This window comes from Hemitrygon akajei, unplaced genomic scaffold (assembly GCF_048418815.1).
Source record: "Hemitrygon akajei unplaced genomic scaffold, sHemAka1.3 Scf000078, whole genome shotgun sequence".
NCBI classification, from domain to species: domain Eukaryota; kingdom Metazoa; phylum Chordata; class Chondrichthyes; order Myliobatiformes; family Dasyatidae; genus Hemitrygon; species Hemitrygon akajei.
The window spans coordinates 2,492,032-2,513,843 of NW_027331964.1; the positions used below are offsets into that span (position 1 = coordinate 2,492,032).

Sequence of the window (21,812 nt, forward strand, 5' to 3'; positions counted from 1 at the left end):
TCGGATGGTGCAGGGACAGGAATGTTTATTTCGAGTGCCCGGCTTTAGATGTTTCAGAAAGGACAGGGAGGGAGGCCACAGAGGTGGGGGCATGGAATTGTTGATCAGAGATAGTGTCACGGCTGCAGAAAAGGAGAACATCATAGAGGGGTTGTCTACAGTCTCTGTGGGTGGAGGTTAGGAACAGGAAGGGGTCAATAACTCTACTGAGTGTTTTATATAGACCTCCCAACAGTAGCAGGGACATCGAGGAGTAGATAGGGAGACAGATTCTGGAAAGGAGTAACAATAACAGGGTCGCTGAAGTGGGAGATTTTAATTTCCCAAATATTGATTGGCATCTCCGCAGAGTGAAGGGTTTTGATGGGGTGGAGTTTGTTAGGTGTGTTCAGGAAGGTTTCCTGACACAATACGTAGATAAGCCTACAAGAGGAGAGGCTGTACTTGATCCGGTATTGGGAAATGAACCTGGCCAGGTGTCAGGTCTCTCAGTGGGAGAGCATTTTGGAGACAGTGATCACAATTCTATCTCTTTTACCATAGCATTAGAGAGGGATAGGAACAGGCAAGTTAGGGAAACCTCTAATTGGAGTAAGGAGAACTATGAGCCTATCAGGCTGGAACTTGTAAGCATAAATTGGAAATTGATGTCCTCAGGGAAACGGACCAAAGAAATGTAGAAAATGTTCAAGGGATATTTGCGTGGGGTTCTGAGTAGGTACGTTCCAATGAGACATGGAAAGGATGGTGGGGTACAAGATCCGTGGTGCACAAAGGCCGTTGTAAATCTAGTGAAGAAGAAAAGAAGAGCTTCCAAAAGGTTCAAATATTAGGTAATGATATGAATCTGGAAGATTATAAGGCTAGTCTGTCAGCGAGTTTGATATCAGGTTCAGCTCCGTCAGTGATGGGTTTGTACTGAGAGCGGAGGCGAGATCCTCGGCACCAGAATCTGTGAGACCGACCAGCGTCAGCCTGGAGATGAGAGAGAGTGAGGGTGAAGAGCACAGAGATACAGGAGACGGTACAAATCCCCAGTGTTTATCAGTAACACAATTACTGATCACATTAATGTTCAGTGTCAGACACCCAGTGACTGTAAACACAATCTCCCACAGTCTGGTACTTACTGCAGTTTCTGTATTTTACACTCCGGATTCCTCAGAGCCGCAGACACCAGTTTCACTCCTGAATTTCCCAGTTTATTACGACTCAGGTCCAGCTCCGTCAGTGATGGGTTTGTACTGAGAGCGGAGGCGAGATCCTCGACACCAGAATCTGTGAGACCGACATTCTCCAGCCTGGAGATGAGAGAGAGTGAGGGTGAAGGACACAGAGAGACAGGAGATGGTACAAATCCCCAGTGTTTATCAGTAACACAATTACTGATCTGTTTTTTCTTCAGCACGACTGCGCAAGTCGGCCAGTGAGAAGAGCGAGAAGAGTTTAAAAGGAAGACAGATTTACAGAGCGAGCGTCAGAGGAGCGGGAGACAGAGTAGGAAGGCTTTGGCTCAACGGGGCTTCGGCGATAAAGGGTCGAGGCGAGGTAGGTTATCTGTTTACAATACAGACAGAGAGTATGTGTGTGAGGCTGGTTTTCTGTGCTCGGTGTCAGATGTGGGAGATCCTGGAGACTCCCAGCCTCCTGGACGGCAACATCTGCACCCGGTGTGTCGAGCTGCAGCTCCTTAGGGACCGAGTTAGGGAACTGGAGATGCAGCTCGATGACCTTCGTCTGGTCAGGGAGAGCGAGGAGGTGATAGAGAGGAGTTACAGGCAGGTGGTCACACCGGGGCCACGGGAGACTGAAGAAGTGGGTCACAGTCAGGAGAAGGAAGGAGAAGAGGAAGGTACGAGAGAGTACCCCTGTGGCTATTCCCCTTGACGATAAGTACCCCTGTTCAAGTACTGCTGGACAGGGGTGGGGACAGCCTACCTGGTGGAGGCAACAGTGGCCCTGTGGCTCAGAAGGGCAGGGAAAGGAAGAGGAAGACAGTAGTGATAGGTGACTCTGTCGTTTGAGGGCCAGAGAGATGATTCTGTGGACGCAGGAAAGAAACGCGGATGGTAGTTTGCCTCCCAGGTGCCAGGGTCCGGGATGTTTCAGAACACGTCCAAGATATCCTGCAGTGGGAGGGAGAACAGCCAGAGGTCGTGGTACATATTGGTACCAGTGACATAGGTAGGAAAAGGGAAGAGGTCCTGAAAACAGAGTACAGGGAGTTAGGAAGGAAGTTGAGAAGCAGGACCGGCAAAGGTAGTAATCTCGGGATTACTGCCTGTGCCACGCGACAGTGAGTACAGGAATAGAATGAGGTGGAGGATGAATGCGTGGCTGAGGGATTGGAGCAGGAGGCAGGGATTCAGATTTCTGGATCTCTGGGACCTCCTTTGGAGCAGGTGTGACCTGCACAAAAAGGACGGGTTGCACTTGAACGCCAGGGAAACCGATATCCTGGTTTGCTAAGGCTATCGGGGAGAATTTAAACTAGAATTGCTGGGAGGGGGTGGGAACTGAAATGAAGTGATGGCGGAAAGGGAGGTTGGCTCACAAATAGAGAAAATTTGGAGACAGCGCGAGAGGGAGGATAGGCAGGTGATAGAGAAGGGACGCTCTCAGACCGATGGTTTGAGGTGTGTCTATTTTAATGCAAGGAGTGTTGTGAACAAAGCGGATGAGCTTAGAGCGTGGATCAGTACTTGGAGATATGATGTGGTGGCCATTACAGAGACTCGGATGGTGCAGGGACGGGAATGTTTATTTCGAGTGCCCGGCTTTAGATGTTTCAGAAAGGACAGGGAGGGAGGCCACAAAGGTGGGGGCGTGGCACTGTTGATCAGAGATAGTGTCACGGCTGCAGAAAAGGAGGACGTCATGGAGGGATTGTCTACAGTCTCTGTGGGTGGAGGTTAGGAACAGGAAGGGGTCAATAACTCGACTGGGTGTTTTGTATAGACCACCCATCAGTAACAGGGACATCGAGGAGCAGATAGGGAGACAGATTCTGGAAAGGAGTAACAATAACAGGGTTGTTGAAGTGGGAGATTTTAATTTCCCAAATATTGATTGGCATCTCCCTAGAGTGAAGGGTTTTGACGGGGTGGAGTTTGTTAGGTGTGTTCAGGAAGGTTTCCTGACACAATATGTAGATAAGCCTACAAGAGGAGAGGCTGCACTTGATCCGGTATTGGGAAATGAACCTGGCCAGGTGTCAGGTCTCTCAGTGGGAGAGCATTTGGGAGATAGTGATCACAACTCTATCTCTTTTACCATAGCACTGGAGAGGGATAGGAACAGGCAAGTTAGGGAAACCTCTAATTGGAGTAAGGAGAACTATGAGCCTATCAGGCTGGAACTTGTATGCATAAATTGGAAATTGATGTCCTCAGGGAAACGGACCAAAGAAATGTAGAAAATGTTCAGGGGATATTTGCGTGGGGTTCTGAGTAGATATGTTCCAATGAGACATGGAAAGGATGGTGGGGTACAAGATCCGTGGTGCACAAAGGCCATTGTAAATCTAGTGAAGAAGAAAAGCAGAGTTTCCAAAAGGTTCAAAAACTGGGTAATGATATGAATCTGGAAGATTATAAGGCTAGTCTGTCAGCAAGTTTGATATCAGGTCCAGCCCCGTCAGTGATGGGTTTGTACTGAGAGCGGAGACGAGATCCTCGGCACCAGAATCTGTGAGACCGACTTTCCTCAGCCTGGAGATGAGAGAGAGTGAGGGTGAAGGACACAGAGAGACAGGAGACGGTACAAATCCCCAGTATATATCAGTAACACAATTACTGATCACATTAATGTTCAGTGTCAGACACCCAGTGACTGTAAACACAATCTCCCACAGTCTGGTACTTACCCCAGTCTCTGTATTTTACACTCCGGGTTCCTCAGAGCCGCAGACACCAGTTTCACTCCTGAATCTCCCAGGTCATTCCCCCCGAGTCTAAACACAAACAGACAAATTGATGAACATAGTGATTAAAACCGTGGGTCTGAGGCAATTTCTCTCACTCGGATATTTCAGCAAACATTAAACCCTTTATTAATTCACTGATCGTAGTTCCCATCACTGTCAATGTCCCTCACTGCCCAGCTCCAATGAATTCACCGAATGTCAGTAATTTTGTCTGCGGTGTGACCCTGTAAACTCCACATATTCTCTCTCATTCCCTGATGGTTAGAAAAGTGTTCCTGACGTGAGACAGTCGGAAAGGACGGGGGTGAAGGGGAGAAAGTCAAACAGTGAGGAAGATTTGAGAATCGGGAAATGTCGAATGGAGATGGAGGAAGAGACATTACCTAAGGTAAAGGATGGAAAGACACAGAAGGAAGGGGGATGTGGATGAGAGATCCCACGAGGATGGGGGATGGGGGAGAGAGATCCCACAGGAGAAAAGGGGATGTGGAAGAGAGATCCCACAAGAGGAAGGGTGATGGGGGAGAAAGATCCCACAGGAGGAAGGGGGATCGGGGAGGGAGATCCCACAGGAGGAAGGGGGATGGGGGAGAGAGATCCCACAGGAGGAAGGGGGATGGGGGAGAGAGATCACACAGGAGAAAGGGGGATGGGGAAGAGAGATCCCACAAGAGGAAGGGGGATGTTGAAGAGAGATCCCACAGGAGGAAGGGGGATGGGGCAGAGAGATCCAACAGGAGGAAGGGGGATGGGGGAGAGAGCTGCCTCAGGAGGAAGGGGGTTGGGGGAGTGAGATCCCACAGGAGGAAGGGGGATGGGGGAGAGAGATCCCACAGGAGGAAGGGGGATGAGGCAGAGAGATCCCACAGGAGGAAGGGGGATGAGGCAGAGAGATCCCACAGGAGGAAGGGGGATGGGGGAGAGAGATCCCGCAGGAGGAAGGGGGATGGGGGAGAGAGATCCCACAGGAGGAAGGGGGATGAGGCAGAGAGATCCCACAGGAGGAAGGGGGATGGGGGAGAGGTATCCCACAGGAGGAAGGCGGAAGGGGGAGAGAGCTCCCACAGGAGGAATGGGGATGGGGGAGAGAGATCCCACAGGACGAAGGGGGATGGGGGAGAGTGCTCCCACAGGAGGAAGGGGGATGGGGGAGTGAGATCCCACAGGAGGAAGTGGGATGGGGGAGAGAGCTGCCTCAGGAGGAAGGGGGATGGGGGAGTGAGATCCTACAGGAGGAAGAGGGATGGGGGAGAGAGCTGCCTCAGGAGGAAGGGGGATGGGGGAGTGAGATCCCACAAGAGGAAGGGGGATGGGGGAGAGTGATCCCACAGAACGAAGGGGTATGGGGGAGAGAGCTGCCTCAGGAGAAAGGGGTATGGGGGAGAGAGATCCCACAGGACGAAGGGGGATGGGGGAGAGAGATCCCAAAGAACGAAGGGGGATGGGGGAGAGAGCTCCCACAGGAGGAAGGGGGATGGGGGAGAGAGATCCCACAGAACGAAGGGAGATGGGGGAGAGAGCTGCCTCAGGGGGAAGGGGAATGGGGGAGTGAGATCCCACAGGAGTAAGGGGGAAGGGGGAGAGAGAACCCACAAGAGGAAGGGGGATGGGGGAGAGAGAACCCACAAGAGGAAGGGGGATGGGGAAGAGAGATCCCACAGGAGGAAGGGGGATGGGAAAGAGAGATCCCACAGGAGGAAGGGGCATGGGGGAGAGAGAACCCACAAGAGGAAGGGGGACGGGGGAGAGAGTTCCAAAAAGAGGAAGGGGGACGTGGAAGAGAGATCCCACAATTGGAAGGGGGATGTGGAAGAGAGATCCCACAAGAGGAAGGGGAATGGGGGAGAGAGATCCGACAGGAGGAAGGGGGATGGGGGATAGGGATCCCACAGGAGGAAGGCGGAAGGGGGAGAGAGATCCCACAGGACGAAGGGGGATGGGGGAGAGAGATCCCACAGGAGGAAGGGGGATGGGGGAGAGAGATCCCACAGGAGGAAGGGGGATGGGGGAGAGAGATCCCACAGGACGAAGGGGGATGGGGGAGAGAGATCCCACAGGAGGAAGGGGGATGGGGGAGTGAGATCCCACAGGAGGAAGGGGGATGGGGGAGAGAGCTGCCTCAGGAGGAAGGGGGATGGGGGAGTGAGAAACCATAGGACGAAGGGGGATGGGGGAGAGAGCTCCCACAGGAGGAAGGGGGATGGGGGAGAGAGCTCCCACAGGAGGAAGGGGGATGGGGGAGTGAGATCCCACAGGAGGAAGGGGGATGGGGGAGAGAGATCCCGCAGGAGGAAGGGGGATGGGGGAGAGAGATCCCACAGGAGGAAGGGGGATGAGGCAGAGAGATCCCACAGGAGGAAGGGGGATGGGGGAGAGAGATCCCACAGGAGGAAGGGGGATGAATCAGAGAGATCCCACAGGAGGAAGGGGGATGGGGGAGAGAGATCCGACAGGAGGAAGGGGGATGGGGGAGAGAGATCCCACAGGAGGAAGGGGGATGAGGGAGAGAGAGTTCCAAAAAGAGGAAGGGGGATGTGGAAGAGAGATCCCGCAATAGGAAGGGGAATGTGGAAGAGAGATCCCACAAGAGGAAGGGGAATGGGGGAGAGGTATCCCACAGGAGGAAGGCGGAAGGGGGAGAGAGCTCCCACAGGAGGAATGGGGATGGGGGAGAGAGATCCCACAGGACGAAGGGGGATGGGGGAGAGTGCTCCCACAGGAGGAAGGGGTATGGGGGAGTGAGATCCCACAGGAGGAAGTGGGATGGGGGAGAGAGCTGCCTCAGGAGGAAGGGGGATGCGGGAGTGAGATCCCACAGGAGGAAGAGGGATGGGGGAGAGAGCTGCCTCAGGAGGAAGGGGGATGGGGGAGTGAGATCCCACAAGAGGAAGGGGGATGGGGGAGAGTGATCCCACAGAACGAAGGGGTATGTGGGAGAGAGCTGCCTCAGGAGAAAGGGGTATGGGGGAGAGAGATCCCACAGGACGAAGGGGGATGGGGGAGAGAGAGATCCCACAGAACGAAGGGGGATGGGGGAGAGAGCTCCCACAGGAGGAAGGGGGATGGGGGAGAGAGCTCCCACAGAACGAAGGGAGATGGGGGAGAGAGCTGCCTCAGGGGGAAGGGGGATGGGGGAGAGAGATCCCACAGGACGAAGGGGGATGGGGGAGAGAGCTCCCACAGGAGGAAGGGGGATGGGGGAGAGAGATCCCACAGAACGAAGGGAGATGGGGGAGAGAGCTGCCTCAGGGGGAAGGGGAATGGGGGAGTGAGATCCCACAGGAGTAAGGGGGAAGGGGGAGAGAGAACCCACAAGAGGAAGGGGGATGGGGGAGAGAGATCCCACAAGAGGAAGGTGGATGGGGGAGAGAGATCCCACAGGAGGAAGGGGGATGGGAAAGAGAGATCCCACAGGAGGAAGGGGCATGGGGGAGAGAGAACCCACAAGAGGAAGGGGGACGGGGGAGAGAGTTCCAAAAAGAGGAAGGGGGACGTGGAAGAGAGATCCCACAATTGGAAGGGGGATGTGGAAGAGAGATCCCACAAGAGGAAGGGGAATGGGGGAGAGAGATCCGACAGGAGGAAGGGGGATGGGGGATAGGGATCCCACAGGAGGAAGGCGGAAGGGGGAGAGAGATCCCACAGGACGAAGGGTGATGGGGGAGAGAGATCCCACAGGAGGAAGGGGGATGGGGGAGAGAGATCCCACAGGACGAAGGGGGATGGGGGAGAGAGATCCCACAGGACGAAGGGGGATGGGGGAAAGAGATCCCACAGGAGGAAGGGGGATGGGGGAGTGAGATCCCACAGGAGGAAGGGGGATGGGGGAGAGAGCTGCCTCAGGAGGAAGGGGGATGGGGGAGTGAGAACCCATAGGACGAAGGGGGATGGGGGAGAGAGCTCCCACAGGAGGAAGGGGGATGGGGGTGAGAGCTCCCACAGGAGGAAGGGGGATGGGGGAGTGAGATCCCACAGGAGGAAGTGGGATGGGGGAGAGAGCTGCCTCAGGAGGAAGGTGGATGGGGGAGTGAGTTCCCACAATAGGAAGGGGGATGTGGAAGAGAGATCCCACAAGAGGACGGTGGATGGGGGAGAGAGATCCGACAGGAGGAAGGGGGACGGGGGAGAGAGTTCCAAAAAGAGGAAGGGGGACGTGGAAGAGAGATCCCACAATTGGAAGGGGGATGTGGAAGAGAGATCCCACATGAGGAAGGGGAATGGGGGAGAGAGATCCGACAGGAGGAAGGGGGATGGGGGAGAGTGATCCCACAGAACGAAGGGGTATGGGGGAGAGAGCTGCCTCAGGAGAAAGGGGTATGGGGGAGAGAGATCCCACAGGACGAAGGGGGATGGGGGAGAGAGATCCCACAGAACGAAGGGGGATGGGGGAGAGAGCTCCCACAGGAGGAAGGGGGATGGGGGAGAGAGATCCCACAGAACGAAGGGAGATGGGGGAGAGAGCTCCCACAGGAGGAAGGGGTATGGGGGAGAGAGATCCCACAGAACGAAGGGAGATTGGGGAGAGAGCTGCCTCAGGGGGAAGGGAAATGGGGGAGTAAGATCCCACAGGAGTAAGGGGGAAGGGGGAGAGAGATCCCACAGGAGGAAGGGGCATGGGGGAGAGAGAACCCACAAGAGGAAGGGGGACGGGGGAGAGAGTTCCAAAAAGAGGAAGGGGGACGTGGAAGAGAGATCCCACAATTGGAAGGGGGATGTGGAAGAGAGATCCCACAAGAGGAAGGGGAATGGGGGAGAGAGATCCGACAGGAGGAAGGGGGATGGGGGATAGGGATCCCACAGGAGGAAGGCGGAAGGGGGAGAGAGATCCCACAGGACGAAGGGTGATGGGGGAGAGAGATCCCACAGGAGGAAGGGGGATGGGGGAGAGAGATCCCACAGGACGAAGGGGGATGGGGGAGAGAGATCCCACAGGACGAAGGGGGATGGGGGAAAGAGATCCCACAGGAGGAAGGGGGATGGGGGAGTGAGATCCCACAGGAGGAAGGGGGATGGGGGAGAGAGCTGCCTCAGGAGGAAGGGGGATGGGGGAGTGAGAACCCATAGGACGAAGGGGGATGGGGGAGAGAGCTCCCACAGGAGGAAGGGGGATGGGGGTGAGAGCTCCCACAGGAGGAAGGGGGATGGGGGAGTGAGATCCCACAGGAGGAAGTGGGATGGGGGAGAGAGCTGCCTCAGGAGGAAGGTGGATGGGGGAGTGAGTTCCCACAATAGGAAGGGGGATGTGGAAGAGAGATCCCACAAGAGGACGGTGGATGGGGGAGAGAGATCCGACAGGAGGAAGGGGGACGGGGGAGAGAGTTCCAAAAAGAGGAAGGGGGACGTGGAAGAGAGATCCCACAATTGGAAGGGGGATGTGGAAGAGAGATCCCACATGAGGAAGGGGAATGGGGGAGAGAGATCCGACAGGAGGAAGGGGGATGGGGGAGAGTGATCCCACAGAACGAAGGGGTATGGGGGAGAGAGCTGCCTCAGGAGAAAGGGGTATGGGGGAGAGAGATCCCACAGGACGAAGGGGGATGGGGGAGAGAGATCCCACAGAACGAAGGGGGATGGGGGAGAGAGCTCCCACAGGAGGAAGGGGGATGGGGGAGAGAGATCCCACAGAACGAAGGGAGATGGGGGAGAGAGCTCCCACAGGAGGAAGGGGTATGGGGGAGAGAGATCCCACAGAACGAAGGGAGATTGGGGAGAGAGCTGCCTCAGGGGGAAGGGAAATGGGGGAGTAAGATCCCACAGGAGTAAGGGGGAAGGGGGAGAGAGATCCCACAAGAGGAAGGGGGATGGGGGAGAGAGAACCCACAATAGGAAGGGGGATGGGGGAGAGAGATCCCACAGGAGGAAGGGGGATGGGAAAGAGAGATCCCACAGGAGGAAGGGGGATGGGGGAGAGAGATCCCACAAGAGGAAGGGGGAAGGGGGAGAGAGATCCCACAAGAGGAAGGGGGATGGGGGAGAGAGAACCCACAAGAGGAAGGGGGACGGGGGAGAGAGTTCCAAAAAGAGGAAGGGGGACGTGGAAGAGAGATCCCACAATTGGAAGGGGGATGTGGAAGAGAGATCCCACAAGAGGAAGGGGAATGGGGGAGAGAGATCCGACAGGAGGAAGGGGGATGGGGGAGAGGGATCCCACAGGAGGAAGGCGGAAGGGGGAGAGAGATCCCACAGGACGAAGGGGGATGGGGGAGAGAGCTCCCACAGGAGGAATGGGGATGGGGGAGAGAGATCCCACAGGACGAAGGGGGATGGGGGAGAGTGCTCCCACAGGAGGAAGGGGTATGGGGGAGTGAGATCCCACAGGAGGAAGTGGGATGGGGGAGAGAGCTGCCTCAGGAGGAAGGGGGATGCGGGAGTGAGATCCCACAGGAGGAAGAGGGATGGGGGAGAGAGCTGCCTCAGGAGGAAGGGGGATGGGGGAGTGAGATCCCACAAGAGGAAGGGGGATGGGGGAGAGTGATCCCACAGAACGAAGGGGTATGTGGGAGAGAGCTGCCTCAGGAGAAAGGGGTATGGGGGAGAGAGATCCCACAGGACGAAGGGGGATGGGGGAGAGAGATCCCACAGAACGAAGGGGGATGGGGGAGAGAGCTCCCACAGGAGGAAGGGGGATGGGGGAGAGAGCTCCCACAGAACGAAGGGAGATGGGGGAGAGAGCTGCCTCAGGGGGAAGGGGGATGGGGGAGAGAGATCCCACAGGACGAAGGGGGATGGGGGAGAGAGCTCCCACAGAAGGAAGGGGGATGGGGGAGAGAGATCCCACAGAACGAAGGGAGATGGGGGAGAGAGCTGCCTCAGGGGGAAGGGGAATGGGGGAGTGAGATCCCACAGGAGTAAGGGGGAAGGGGGAGAGAGAACCCACAAGAGGAAGGGGGATGGGGGAGAGAGATCCCACAAGAGGAAGGTGGATGGGGGAGAGAGATCCCACAGGAGGAAGGGGGATGGGAAAGAGAGATCCCACAGGAGGAAGGGGCATGGGGGAGAGAGAACCCACAAGAGGAAGGGGGACGGGGGAGAGAGTTCCAAAAAGAGGAAGGGGGACGTGGAAGAGAGATCCCACAATTGGAAGGGGGATGTGGAAGAGAGATCCCACAAGAGGAAGGGGAATGGGGGAGAGAGATCCGACAGGAGGAAGGGGGATGGGGGATAGGGATCCCACAGGAGGAAGGCGGAAGGGGGAGAGAGATCCCACAGGACGAAGGGTGATGGGGGAGAGAGATCCCACAGGAGGAAGGGGGATGGGGGAGAGAGATCCCACAGGACGAAGGGGGATGGGGGAGAGAGATCCCACAGGACGAAGGGGGATGGGGGAAAGAGATCCCACAGGAGGAAGGGGGATGGGGGAGTGAGATCCCACAGGAGGAAGGGGGATGGGGGAGAGAGCTGCCTCAGGAGGAAGGGGGATGGGGGAGTGAGAACCCATAGGACGAAGGGGGATGGGGGAGAGAGCTCCCACAGGAGGAAGGGGGATGGGGGTGAGAGCTCCCACAGGAGGAAGGGGGATGGGATGGGGGAGTGAGATCCCACAGGAGGAAGTGGGATGGGGGAGAGAGCTGCCTCAGGAGGAAGGTGGATGGGGGAGTGAGTTCCCACAATAGGAAGGGGGATGTGGAAGAGAGATCCCACAAGAGGACGGTGGATGGGGGAGAGAGATCCGACAGGAGGAAGGGGGACGGGGGAGAGAGTTCCAAAAAGAGGAAGGGGGACGTGGAAGAGAGATCCCACAATTGGAAGGGGGATGTGGAAGAGAGATCCCACATGAGGAAGGGGAATGGGGGAGAGAGATCCGACAGGAGGAAGGGGGATGGGGGAGAGTGATCCCACAGAACGAAGGGGTATGGGGGAGAGAGCTGCCTCAGGAGAAAGGGGTATGGGGGAGAGAGATCCCACAGGACGAAGGGGGATGGGGGAGAGAGATCCCACAGAACGAAGGGGGATGGGGGAGAGAGCTCCCACAGGAGGAAGGGGGATGGGGGAGAGAGATCCCACAGAACGAAGGGAGATGGGGGAGAGAGCTCCCACAGGAGGAAGGGGTATGGGGGAGAGAGATCCCACAGAACGAAGGGAGATTGGGGAGAGAGCTGCCTCAGGGGGAAGGGAAATGGGGGAGTAAGATCCCACAGGAGTAAGGGGGAAGGGGGAGAGAGATCCCACAGGAGGAAGGGGCATGGGGGAGAGAGAACCCACAAGAGGAAGGGGGACGGGGGAGAGAGTTCCAAAAAGAGGAAGGGGGACGTGGAAGAGAGATCCCACAATTGGAAGGGGGATGTGGAAGAGAGATCCCACAAGAGGAAGGGGAATGGGGGAGAGAGATCCGACAGGAGGAAGGGGGATGGGGGATAGGGATCCCACAGGAGGAAGGCGGAAGGGGGAGAGAGATCCCACAGGACGAAGGGTGATGGGGGAGAGAGATCCCACAGGAGGAAGGGGGATGGGGGAGAGAGATCCCACAGGACGAAGGGGGATGGGGGAGAGAGATCCCACAGGACGAAGGGGGATGGGGGAAAGAGATCCCACAGGAGGAAGGGGGATGGGGGAGTGAGATCCCACAGGAGGAAGGGGGATGGGGGAGAGAGCTGCCTCAGGAGGAAGGGGGATGGGGGAGTGAGAACCCATAGGACGAAGGGGGATGGGGGAGAGAGCTCCCACAGGAGGAAGGGGGATGGGGGTGAGAGCTCCCACAGGAGGAAGGGGGATGGGGGAGTGAGATCCCACAGGAGGAAGTGGGATGGGGGAGAGAGCTGCCTCAGGAGGAAGGTGGATGGGGGAGTGAGTTCCCACAATAGGAAGGGGGATGTGGAAGAGAGATCCCACAAGAGGACGGTGGATGGGGGAGAGAGATCCGACAGGAGGAAGGGGGACGGGGGAGAGAGTTCCAAAAAGAGGAAGGGGGACGTGGAAGAGAGATCCCACAATTGGAAGGGGGATGTGGAAGAGAGATCCCACATGAGGAAGGGGAATGGGGGAGAGAGATCCGACAGGAGGAAGGGGGATGGGGGAGAGTGATCCCACAGAACGAAGGGGTATGGGGGAGAGAGCTGCCTCAGGAGAAAGGGGTATGGGGGAGAGAGATCCCACAGGACGAAGGGGGATGGGGGAGAGAGATCCCACAGAACGAAGGGGGATGGGGGAGAGAGCTCCCACAGGAGGAAGGGGGATGGGGGAGAGAGATCCCACAGAACGAAGGGAGATGGGGGAGAGAGCTCCCACAGGAGGAAGGGGTATGGGGGAGAGAGATCCCACAGAACGAAGGGAGATTGGGGAGAGAGCTGCCTCAGGGGGAAGGGAAATGGGGGAGTAAGATCCCACAGGAGTAAGGGGGAAGGGGGAGAGAGATCCCACAAGAGGAAGGGGGATGGGGGAGAGAGAACCCACAATAGGAAGGGGGATGGGGGAGAGAGATCCCACAGGAGGAAGGGGGATGGGGAAAGAGAGATCCCACAGGAGGAAGGGGGATGGGGGAGAGAGATCCCACAAGAGGAAGGGGGAAGGGGGAGAGAGATCCCACAAGAGGAAGGGGGATGGGGGAGAGAGAACCCACAAGAGGAAGGGGGACGGGGGAGAGAGTTCCAAAAAGAGGAAGGGGGACGTGGAAGAGAGATCCCACAATTGGAAGGGGGATGTGGAAGAGAGATCCCACAAGAGGAAGGGGAATGGGGGAGAGAGATCCGACAGGAGGAAGGGGGATGGGGGAGAGGGATCCCACAGGAGGAAGGCGGAAGGGGGAGAGAGATCCCACAGGACGAAGGGGGATGGGGGAGAGAGCTCCCACAGGAGGAAGGGGGATGGGGTAGAGAGATCCCACAGGAGGAAGGGGGATGGGGGAGTGAGATCCCAGAGGAGGAAGGGGGATGGGGAGAGAGCTGCCTCAGGAGGAAGGGGGATGGGGGAGTGAGATCCCACAGGAGGAAGAGGGATGGCGGAGAGAGCTGCCTCAGGAGGAAGTGGCACGGGGGAGAGAGATCCCACAGGAGGAAGGGGGAAGTGGGAGAGAGTTCACCCAAGAGGAAGGGGGATGGGGGAGAGTGATCCCACAGAACGTAGGGGGATGGGGGTGAGAGCTACCTCAGGAGGCAGGGGGATGGGGGAGTGAGATCCCACAGGAGGAAGGCGGAAGGGGGAGAGAGATCCCATAGGACGAAGGGGGATGGGGGAGAGAGCTCCCACAGGAGGAAGGGGGATGGGGGAGAGAGCTCCCACAGGAGGAAGAGGGATGTGGGAGTGAGATCCCACAGGAGGAAGTGGGATGGGGGAGAGAGCTGCCTCAGGAGGAAGGGGGATGGGGGAGTGAGTTCCCACAATAGGAAGGGGGATGTGGAAGAGCGATCCCACAAGAGGACGGTGGATGGGGGAGAGAGATCCGACAGGAGGAAGGGGGATGGGGGAGAGGGATCCCACAGGAGGAAGGGGGATGGGGGAGAGAGATCCCACAGGACGAAGGGGGATGGGGGAGAGAGCTCCCACAGGAGGATGGGGGATGGGGGAGTGAGATCCCACAGGAGGAAGTGGGATGGGGGAGAGAGCTGCCTCAGGAGGAAGGGGGATGGGGGAGTGAGATCCCACAGGAGGAAGAGGGATGGGGGAGAGAGATCCCACAGAACGACGGGAGATGGGGGAGAGAGCTCCCACAGGAGGAAGGGGGATGGGGGAGTGAGATCCCTCAGGAGGAAGTGGGATGGTGGAGAGAGCTGCCTCAGGAGGAAGGGGGATGGGGGAGTGAGATCCCACAAGAGGAAGGGGGATGGGGGAGAGTGATCCCACAGGAGGAAGGGGGATGGGGGAGAGAGATCCCACAAGAGGAAGGGGGATGGGTGTGAGTGATCCCACAGGAGGAAGGCGGAAGGGGGAGAGAGATCCCACAGGACGAAGGGGGATGGGGGAGAGAGCTCCCACAGGAGGAATGGGGATGGGGGAGAGAGATCCCACAGGAGGAAGGCGGAAGGGGGAGAGAGATCCCACAGGACGAAGGGGGATGGGGGAGAGAGATCCCACAGGACGAATGGGGATGGGGGAGAGAGATTCCACAGTAGGAAGGGGGATGGAGGAGAGAGCTCCCACAGGAGGAAGGGGGATGTGGAAGAGAGATCCCACAAGAGGAAGGGGAATGGGGGAGAGAGATCCGACAGGAGGAAGGGGGATGGGGGAGAGGGATCCCACAGGAGGAAGGCGGAAGGGGGAGAGAGATCCCACAGGACGAAGGGGGATGGGGGAGAGAGCTCCCACAGGAGGAAGGGGGATGGGGTAGAGAGATCCCACAGGAGGAAGGGGGATGGGGGAGTGAGATCCCACAGGAGGAAGGGGGATGGGGGAGAGAGCTTGCCTCAGGAGGAAGGGGGATGGGGGAGTGAGATCCCACAGGAGGAAGAGGGATGGCGGAGAGAGCTGCCTCAGGAGGAAGTGGCACGGGGGAGAGAGATCCCACAGGAGGAAGGGGGAAGTGGGAGAGAGTTCACCCAAGAGGAAGGGGGATGGGGGAGAGTGATCCCACAGAACGAAGGGGGATGGGGTTGAGAGCTACCTCAGGAGGCAGGGGGATGGGGGAGTGAGATCCCACAGGAGGAAGGCGGAAGGGGGAGAGAGATCCCATAGGACGAAGGGGGATGGGGGAGAGAGCTCCCACAGGAGGAAGGGGGATGGGGGAGAGAGCTCCCACAGGAGGAAGAGGGATGGGGGAGTGAGATCCCACAGGAGGAAGTGGGATGGGGGAGAGAGCTGCCTCAGGAGGAAGGGGGATGGGGGAGTGAGTTCCCACAATAGGAAGGGGGATGTGGAAGAGCGATCCCACAAGAGGACGGTGGATGGGGGAGAGAGATCCGACAGGAGGAAGGGGGATGGGGGAGAGGGATCCCACAGGAGGAAGGGGGATGGGGGAGAGAGATCCCACAGGACGAAGGGGGATGGGGAGAGAGCTCCCACAGGAGGATGGGGGATGGGGGAGTGAGATCCCACAGGAGGAAGTGGGATGGGGGAGAGAGCTGCCTCAGGAGGAAGGGGGATGGGGGAGTGAGATCCCACAGGAGGAAGAGGGATGGGGGAGAGAGATCCCACAGAACGACGGGAGATGGGGGAGAGAGCTCCCACAGGAGGAAGGGGGATGGGGGAGTGAGATCCCTCAGGAGGAAGTGGGATGGTGGAGAGAGCTGCCTCAGGAGGAAGGGGGATGGGGGAGTGAGATCCCACAAGAGGAAGGGGGATGGGGGAGAGTGATCCCACAGGAGGAAGGGGGATGGGGGGAGAGTGATCCCACAGGAGGAAGGGGGATGGGGGAGAGAGATCCACAGGAGGAAGGCGGAAGGGGGAGAGAGATCCCACAGGACGAAGGGGGATGGGGGAGAGAGCTCCCACAGGAGGAATGGGGATGGGGGAGAGAGATCCCACAGGTCGAAGGGGGATGGGGGGAGAGAGATCCCACAGGACGAATGGGATGGGGGAGAGAGATTCCACAGTAGGAAGGGGGATGGAGGAGAGAGATCCCACAGGAGGAAGGGGGATGGGGGATTGAGATCCCACAGGAGGAAGTGGGATGGGGGAGAGAGCTGCCTCAGGAGGAAGGGGGATGGGGGGAGTGAGATCCCACAGGAGGAAGAGGGATGGGGGAGAGAGCTGCCTCAGGAGGAAGCGGGATGGGGGAGTGAGATCCCACAGAACGAAGGGGGATGGGGGAGAGAGATCCCACAAGAGAAAGGGGGATGGGGGAGGAATGATCCCACAGAACGAAGGGGGATGGGGGAGAGAGCTGCCTCAGGAGGAAGGGGTATGGGGTAGATAGATCCCGCAGGATGAAGGGGATGGGGGAGAGGGATCCCACAGGAGGAAGTGGGGTGGGGAAGAGAGATCCCACAGGAGGAAGGGGGCTGGGGGAGAGAAATCCCACAGGAGGAAGGGGGATGGGGGGAGAGAGATCCCACAGGAGGAAGGGGGATGGGGGACAGAGATCCCACAGGAGGAAGGGGGATGGGGGACAGAGATCCCACAGGAGGAAGGGGGATGGGGGAGATACATCCCGCAGGACTAAGGGGGATGCAGGAGAGAGATCCCACAGGGGAGAGTGATCCCACAGGAGGAAGGGGGATGGGGGAGAGTGATCCCACAGGAGGAAGGGGGATGGGGGAGAGATATCCCTCAGCAGGAAGGGGGATGGGGGAGAGAGAACCCACAGGAGGAAGGGGGATGGGGGAGCGAGATCACACAGGAGGAAGGGTGATGGGGGAGCGAGATCCCACAAGAGGAAGGGGTATTGGGGACAGGGATCCCACAGGAGGAACGGGGATGGTGGAGAGAGATCCCACAGGAGGAATGGGGATGGGGGAGAGAGAACCCACAGGATGAAGGGGGATGGGGGAGAGAGAACCCACAGGATGAATGGGGATGGGGGAGAGAGAACCCACAGGAGGAAGGGGGATGGGGGGAGAGAGATCCCACAGGAGGAAGGGGGATGGGGGACAGAGAAGGAGGAAAGGGGATGGGGGAGATAGATCCCACAGGAGGAAGGGGGATGGGGGAGATAAATCCCGCAGGACTAAGGGGGATGCAGGAGAGAGATCCCACAGGGGAGAGTGATCCCACAGCAGGAAGGGAGATGGGGGAGAGTGATCCCACAGGAGGAAGGGGGATGGGGGAGAGTGATCCCACAGGAGGAAGGGGGGGTGGAGGGAGAGAGATCCCACAGGAGGAAGGGGGATGGGGGAGATAGATCCCACAGGAGGAAGGGGGATGGGGGGAGAGAGATACCACAGGAGGAAGGGGGATGGGGGAAATAGATCCCACAGGAGCAAGCGGGATGGGGGGAGAGATATCCCACAGCAGGAAGGGGGATGGGGGAGAGAGATACCACAGGGAGGAAGGGGGATGGGGGAAATAGATCCCACAGGAGCAAGAGGGATGGGGGAGAGAGATCCCACAGGGGGAGAGAGATCCCACAGGAGGAAGGGGGGATGGGGGAGATAGATCCCACAGGAGGAAGGGGGATGGGGGAAGAGAGATCCCACAGGGGGAGAGAGATACCACAGGAGCAAGGGGGGATGGGGTAGATAGATCCCACAGGAGGAGGGGGATGGGGGGAGAGAGATCCCACAGCAGGACGGGGGGATGGGGGAGAGATATCCCTCAGCAGGAAGGGGGATGGGCGAGAGAGATCCCACAGGAGGATGGGGCAGATAGAACTCACAGGAGGAAGGGGGATGGGGGAAATAGATCCCACAGGAGGAAGGGGGATGGGGGAGAGAGATCCCACAGCAGGAAGGCGGATGGGGGAGAGATATCCCTCAGCAGGAAGGGGGATGGGCGAGCGAGATCCCACAGGAGGATGGGGGAGAGAGATCCCACAGGAGGAAGGGGGATGGGGGAAATAGATCCCACAGGAGGAAGGGGGATGGGGGGAGAGAGAACCCTCAGGAGGAACGGGGATGGGGGAAGAGAGATCCCCACAGGCGGAGAGAGATACCACAGGAGGAAGGGGGATGGGGTAGATAGATCCCACAGGAGGAAGGGGGATGGGGGAGAGAGATCCCGCAGCAGGAAGGGGGATTGGGGAGAGATATCCCTCAGCAGGAAGGGGGATGGGGAAGAAAGATCCCACAGGAGGATGGGGGAGAGAGATCCCACTGGAGGAAGGGGGATGGGGGAGCGAGATCCCACAAGAGGAAGGGGTATTGGGGACAGGGATCCCACAGGAGGAACGGGGATGGGGGGAGAGAGATCCCACAGGAGGAATGGGGATGGGGGAGAGAGAACCCACAGGATGAAGGGGGATGGGCGAGAGAGAAATCACAGGAGGAAGTGGGATGGGGGAGAGAGATCCCACAGGAGGAAGGGGGATGGGGGACAGAGATCCCACAGGAGGAAAGGGGATGGGGGAGAGAGATCCCACAGGAGGAAGGGGTATGGGGTAGATAGATCCCGCAGGATGAAGGGGGATGGGGGGAGAGGGATCCCACAGGAGGAAGTGGGGTGGGGAAGAGAGATCCCACAGGAGGAAGGGGGCTGGGGGAGAGAAATCCCACAGGAGGAAGGGGGATGGGGGAGAGAGATCCCACAGGAGGAAGGGGGCTGGGGGAGAGAGATCGCACAGGAGGAAGGGGGCTGGAGGAGAGAGATCCCACAGTAGGAAGGGGGATGGGGGAGAGAGAACCCACAGGAGGAAGGGGGATAGGGGAGATTAATCCCACAGGAGGAAGGGGGATGGGGGAGAGAGAACCCACAGGAGGAAGGGGGATGGGCGAGAGAGAACCCACAGGAGGAAGGGGGATGGGGGAGAGAGAACCCTCAGGAGGAAGGGGGATGGGGGACAGTGATCCCACAGGAGGAAAGGGGATGGGGGAGATAGATCCCACAGGAGGAAGGTGGATGGGGGAGTTAGATCCCGCAGGACTAAGGGGGATGCAGGAGAGAGATCCCACAGGAGGAAGTGGGGTGGGGAAGAGAGATCCCACAGGAGGAAGGGGGCTGGGGGAGAGAAATCCCACAGGAGGAAGGGGGATGGGGGAGAGAGATCCCACAGGAGGAAGGGGGCTGGGGGAGAGAGATCGCACAGGAGGAAGGGGGCTGGAGGAGAGAGATCCCACAGTAGGAAGGGGGATGGGGGAGAGAGAACCCACAGGAGGAAGGGGGATAGGGGAGATTAATCCCACAGGAGGAAGGGGGATGGGGGAGAGAGAACCCACAGGAGGAAGGGGGATGGGCGAGAGAGAACCCACAGGAGGAAGGGGGGATGGGGGAGAGAGATCCCACAGGAGGAAGGGGGATGGGGGACAGAGATCCCACAGGAGGAAAGGGGATGGGGGAGAGAGATCCCACAGGAGGAAGGGGTATGGGGTAGATAGATCCCGCAGGATGAAGGGGGATGGGGGAGAGGGATCCCACAGGAGGAAGTGGGGTGGGGAAGAGAGATCCCACAGGAGGAAGGGGGCTGGGGGAGAGAAATCCCACAGGAGGAAGGGGGATGGGGGAGAGAGATCCCACAGGAGGAAGGGGGCTGGGGGAGAGAGATCGCACAGGAGGAAGGGGGCTGGAGGAGAGAGATCCCACAGTAGGAAGGGGGATGGGGGAGAGAGAACCCACAGGAGGAAGGGGGATAGGGGAGATTAATCCCACAGGAGGAAGGGGGATGGGGGAGAGAGAACCCACAGGAGGAAGGGGGATGGGCGAGAGAGAACCCACAGGAGGAAGGGGGATGGGGGAGAGAGAACCCTCAGGAGGAAGGGGGATGGGGGACAGTGATCCCACAGGAGGAAAGGGGATGGGGGAGATAGATCCCACAGGAGGAAGGTGGATGGGGGAGTTAGATCCCGCAGGACTAAGGGGGATGCAGGAGAGAGATCCCACAGGGGAGAGTGATCCCACAGGAGGAAGGGGGATGGGGGAGAGTGATCCCACAGGAGGAAGGGGGATGGGGGAGAGATATCCCTCAGCAGGAAGGCGGATGGGGGAGAGAGATCCCACAGGAGGAAGGGGGATGTGGGAGCGAGATCACACAGGAGGAAGGGTGATGGGGGAGCGAGATCCCACAAGAGGAAGGGGTATTGGGGACAGGGATCCCACAGGAGGAAGGGGGATGGGGGAGATAGATCCCACAGGAGCAAGCAGGATGGGGGAGAGAGATCCCACAGGGGGAGAGAGATACCACAGGAGGAAGGGGGATGGGGGAGAGAGATCCCACAGGGGGAGAGAGATACCACAGGAGGAAGGGGGATGGGGGAGAGAGATCCCACAGGGGGAGAGAAATACCACAGGAGGAAGGGGGATGGGGGAGATAGATCCCACAGGAGCAAGCAGGATGGGGGAGAGAGATCCCACAGGGGGAGAGAGATACCACAGGAGGAAGGGGGATGGGGGAGAGAGATCCCACAGGGGTAGAGAGATACCACAGGAGGAAGGGGGATGGGGTAGATAGATCCCACAGGAGGAAGGGGGATGTGGGAGAGAGATCCCACAGCAGGAAGGGGGATGGGGGAGAGATATCCCTCAGCAGGAAGGGGGATGGGCGAGAGAGATCCCACAGGAGGATGGGGGAGAGAGAACTCACAGGAGGAAGGGGGATGGGGGAAATAGATCCCACAGGAGGAAGGGGGATGGGGGAGAGAGGTCCCACAGCAGGAAGGGGGATGGGGGAGAGATATCCCTCAGCAGGAAGGGGGATGGGAGAGAGATATCCCACAGGAGGATGGGGGAGAGAGATCCCACAGGAGGAAGGGGGATGGGGGAAATAGATCCCACAGGAGGAAGGTGGATGGGGGAGAGAGAACCCTCAGGAGGAAGGGGGATGGGGGAAGAGAGATCCCACAGGGGGAGAGAGATACCACAGGAGGAAGGGGGATGGGGTAGATAGATCCCACAGGAGGAAGGGGGATGGGGAGAGAGATCCCACAGCAGGAAGGGGGATGGGGGAGAGATATCCCTCAGCAGGAAGGGGGATGGGGAAGAAAGATCCCACAGGAGGATAGGGGAGAGAGATCCCACTGGAGGAAGGGGGATGGGGGACAGGGATCCCACAGGTGGAATGGGGATGGGGGAGAGAGATCCCACAGGAGGAATGGGGATGGGGGAGAGAGAACCCACAGGATGAAGGGGGATGGGCGAGAGAGAACCCACAGGAGGAAGTGGGATGGGGGAGAGAGATCCCACAGGAGGACGGGGGATGGGGTCAGAGATCCCACAGGAGGAAAGGGGATGGGGGAGAGAGATCCCACAGGAGGAAGGGGTATGGGGTAGATAGATCCCGCAGGATGAAGGGGGATGGGGGAGAGGGATCCCACAGGAGGAAGTGGGGTGGGGAAGAGAGATCCCACAGGAGGAAGGGGGCTGGGGGAGAGAAATCCCACAGGAGGAAGGCGGATGGGGGAGAGAGATCCCACAGGAGGAAGGGGGCTGGAGG

At 58.8% G+C, this 21,812-nt stretch overlaps 1 protein-coding gene across 1 annotated transcript in view; it reads right to left on the bottom strand.

Annotated features, from left to right (window-relative positions):
* The window catches only part of LOC140722501 (NACHT, LRR and PYD domains-containing protein 12-like), a 129,790-nt gene that overhangs the window by 5,789 nt on the left and 102,189 nt on the right, over positions 1-21,812 (bottom strand). Inside the window, exons 5-6 of the mRNA XM_073037223.1 lie at positions 3,866-3,952; positions 1,131-1,301 (exon numbers count right to left, since the gene is read on the bottom strand). Coding sequence (XP_072893324.1) covers positions 1,131-1,301; positions 3,866-3,952 — 258 coding nt within the window. The remainder of the gene's footprint in view (positions 1-1,130; positions 1,302-3,865; positions 3,953-21,812) is intronic.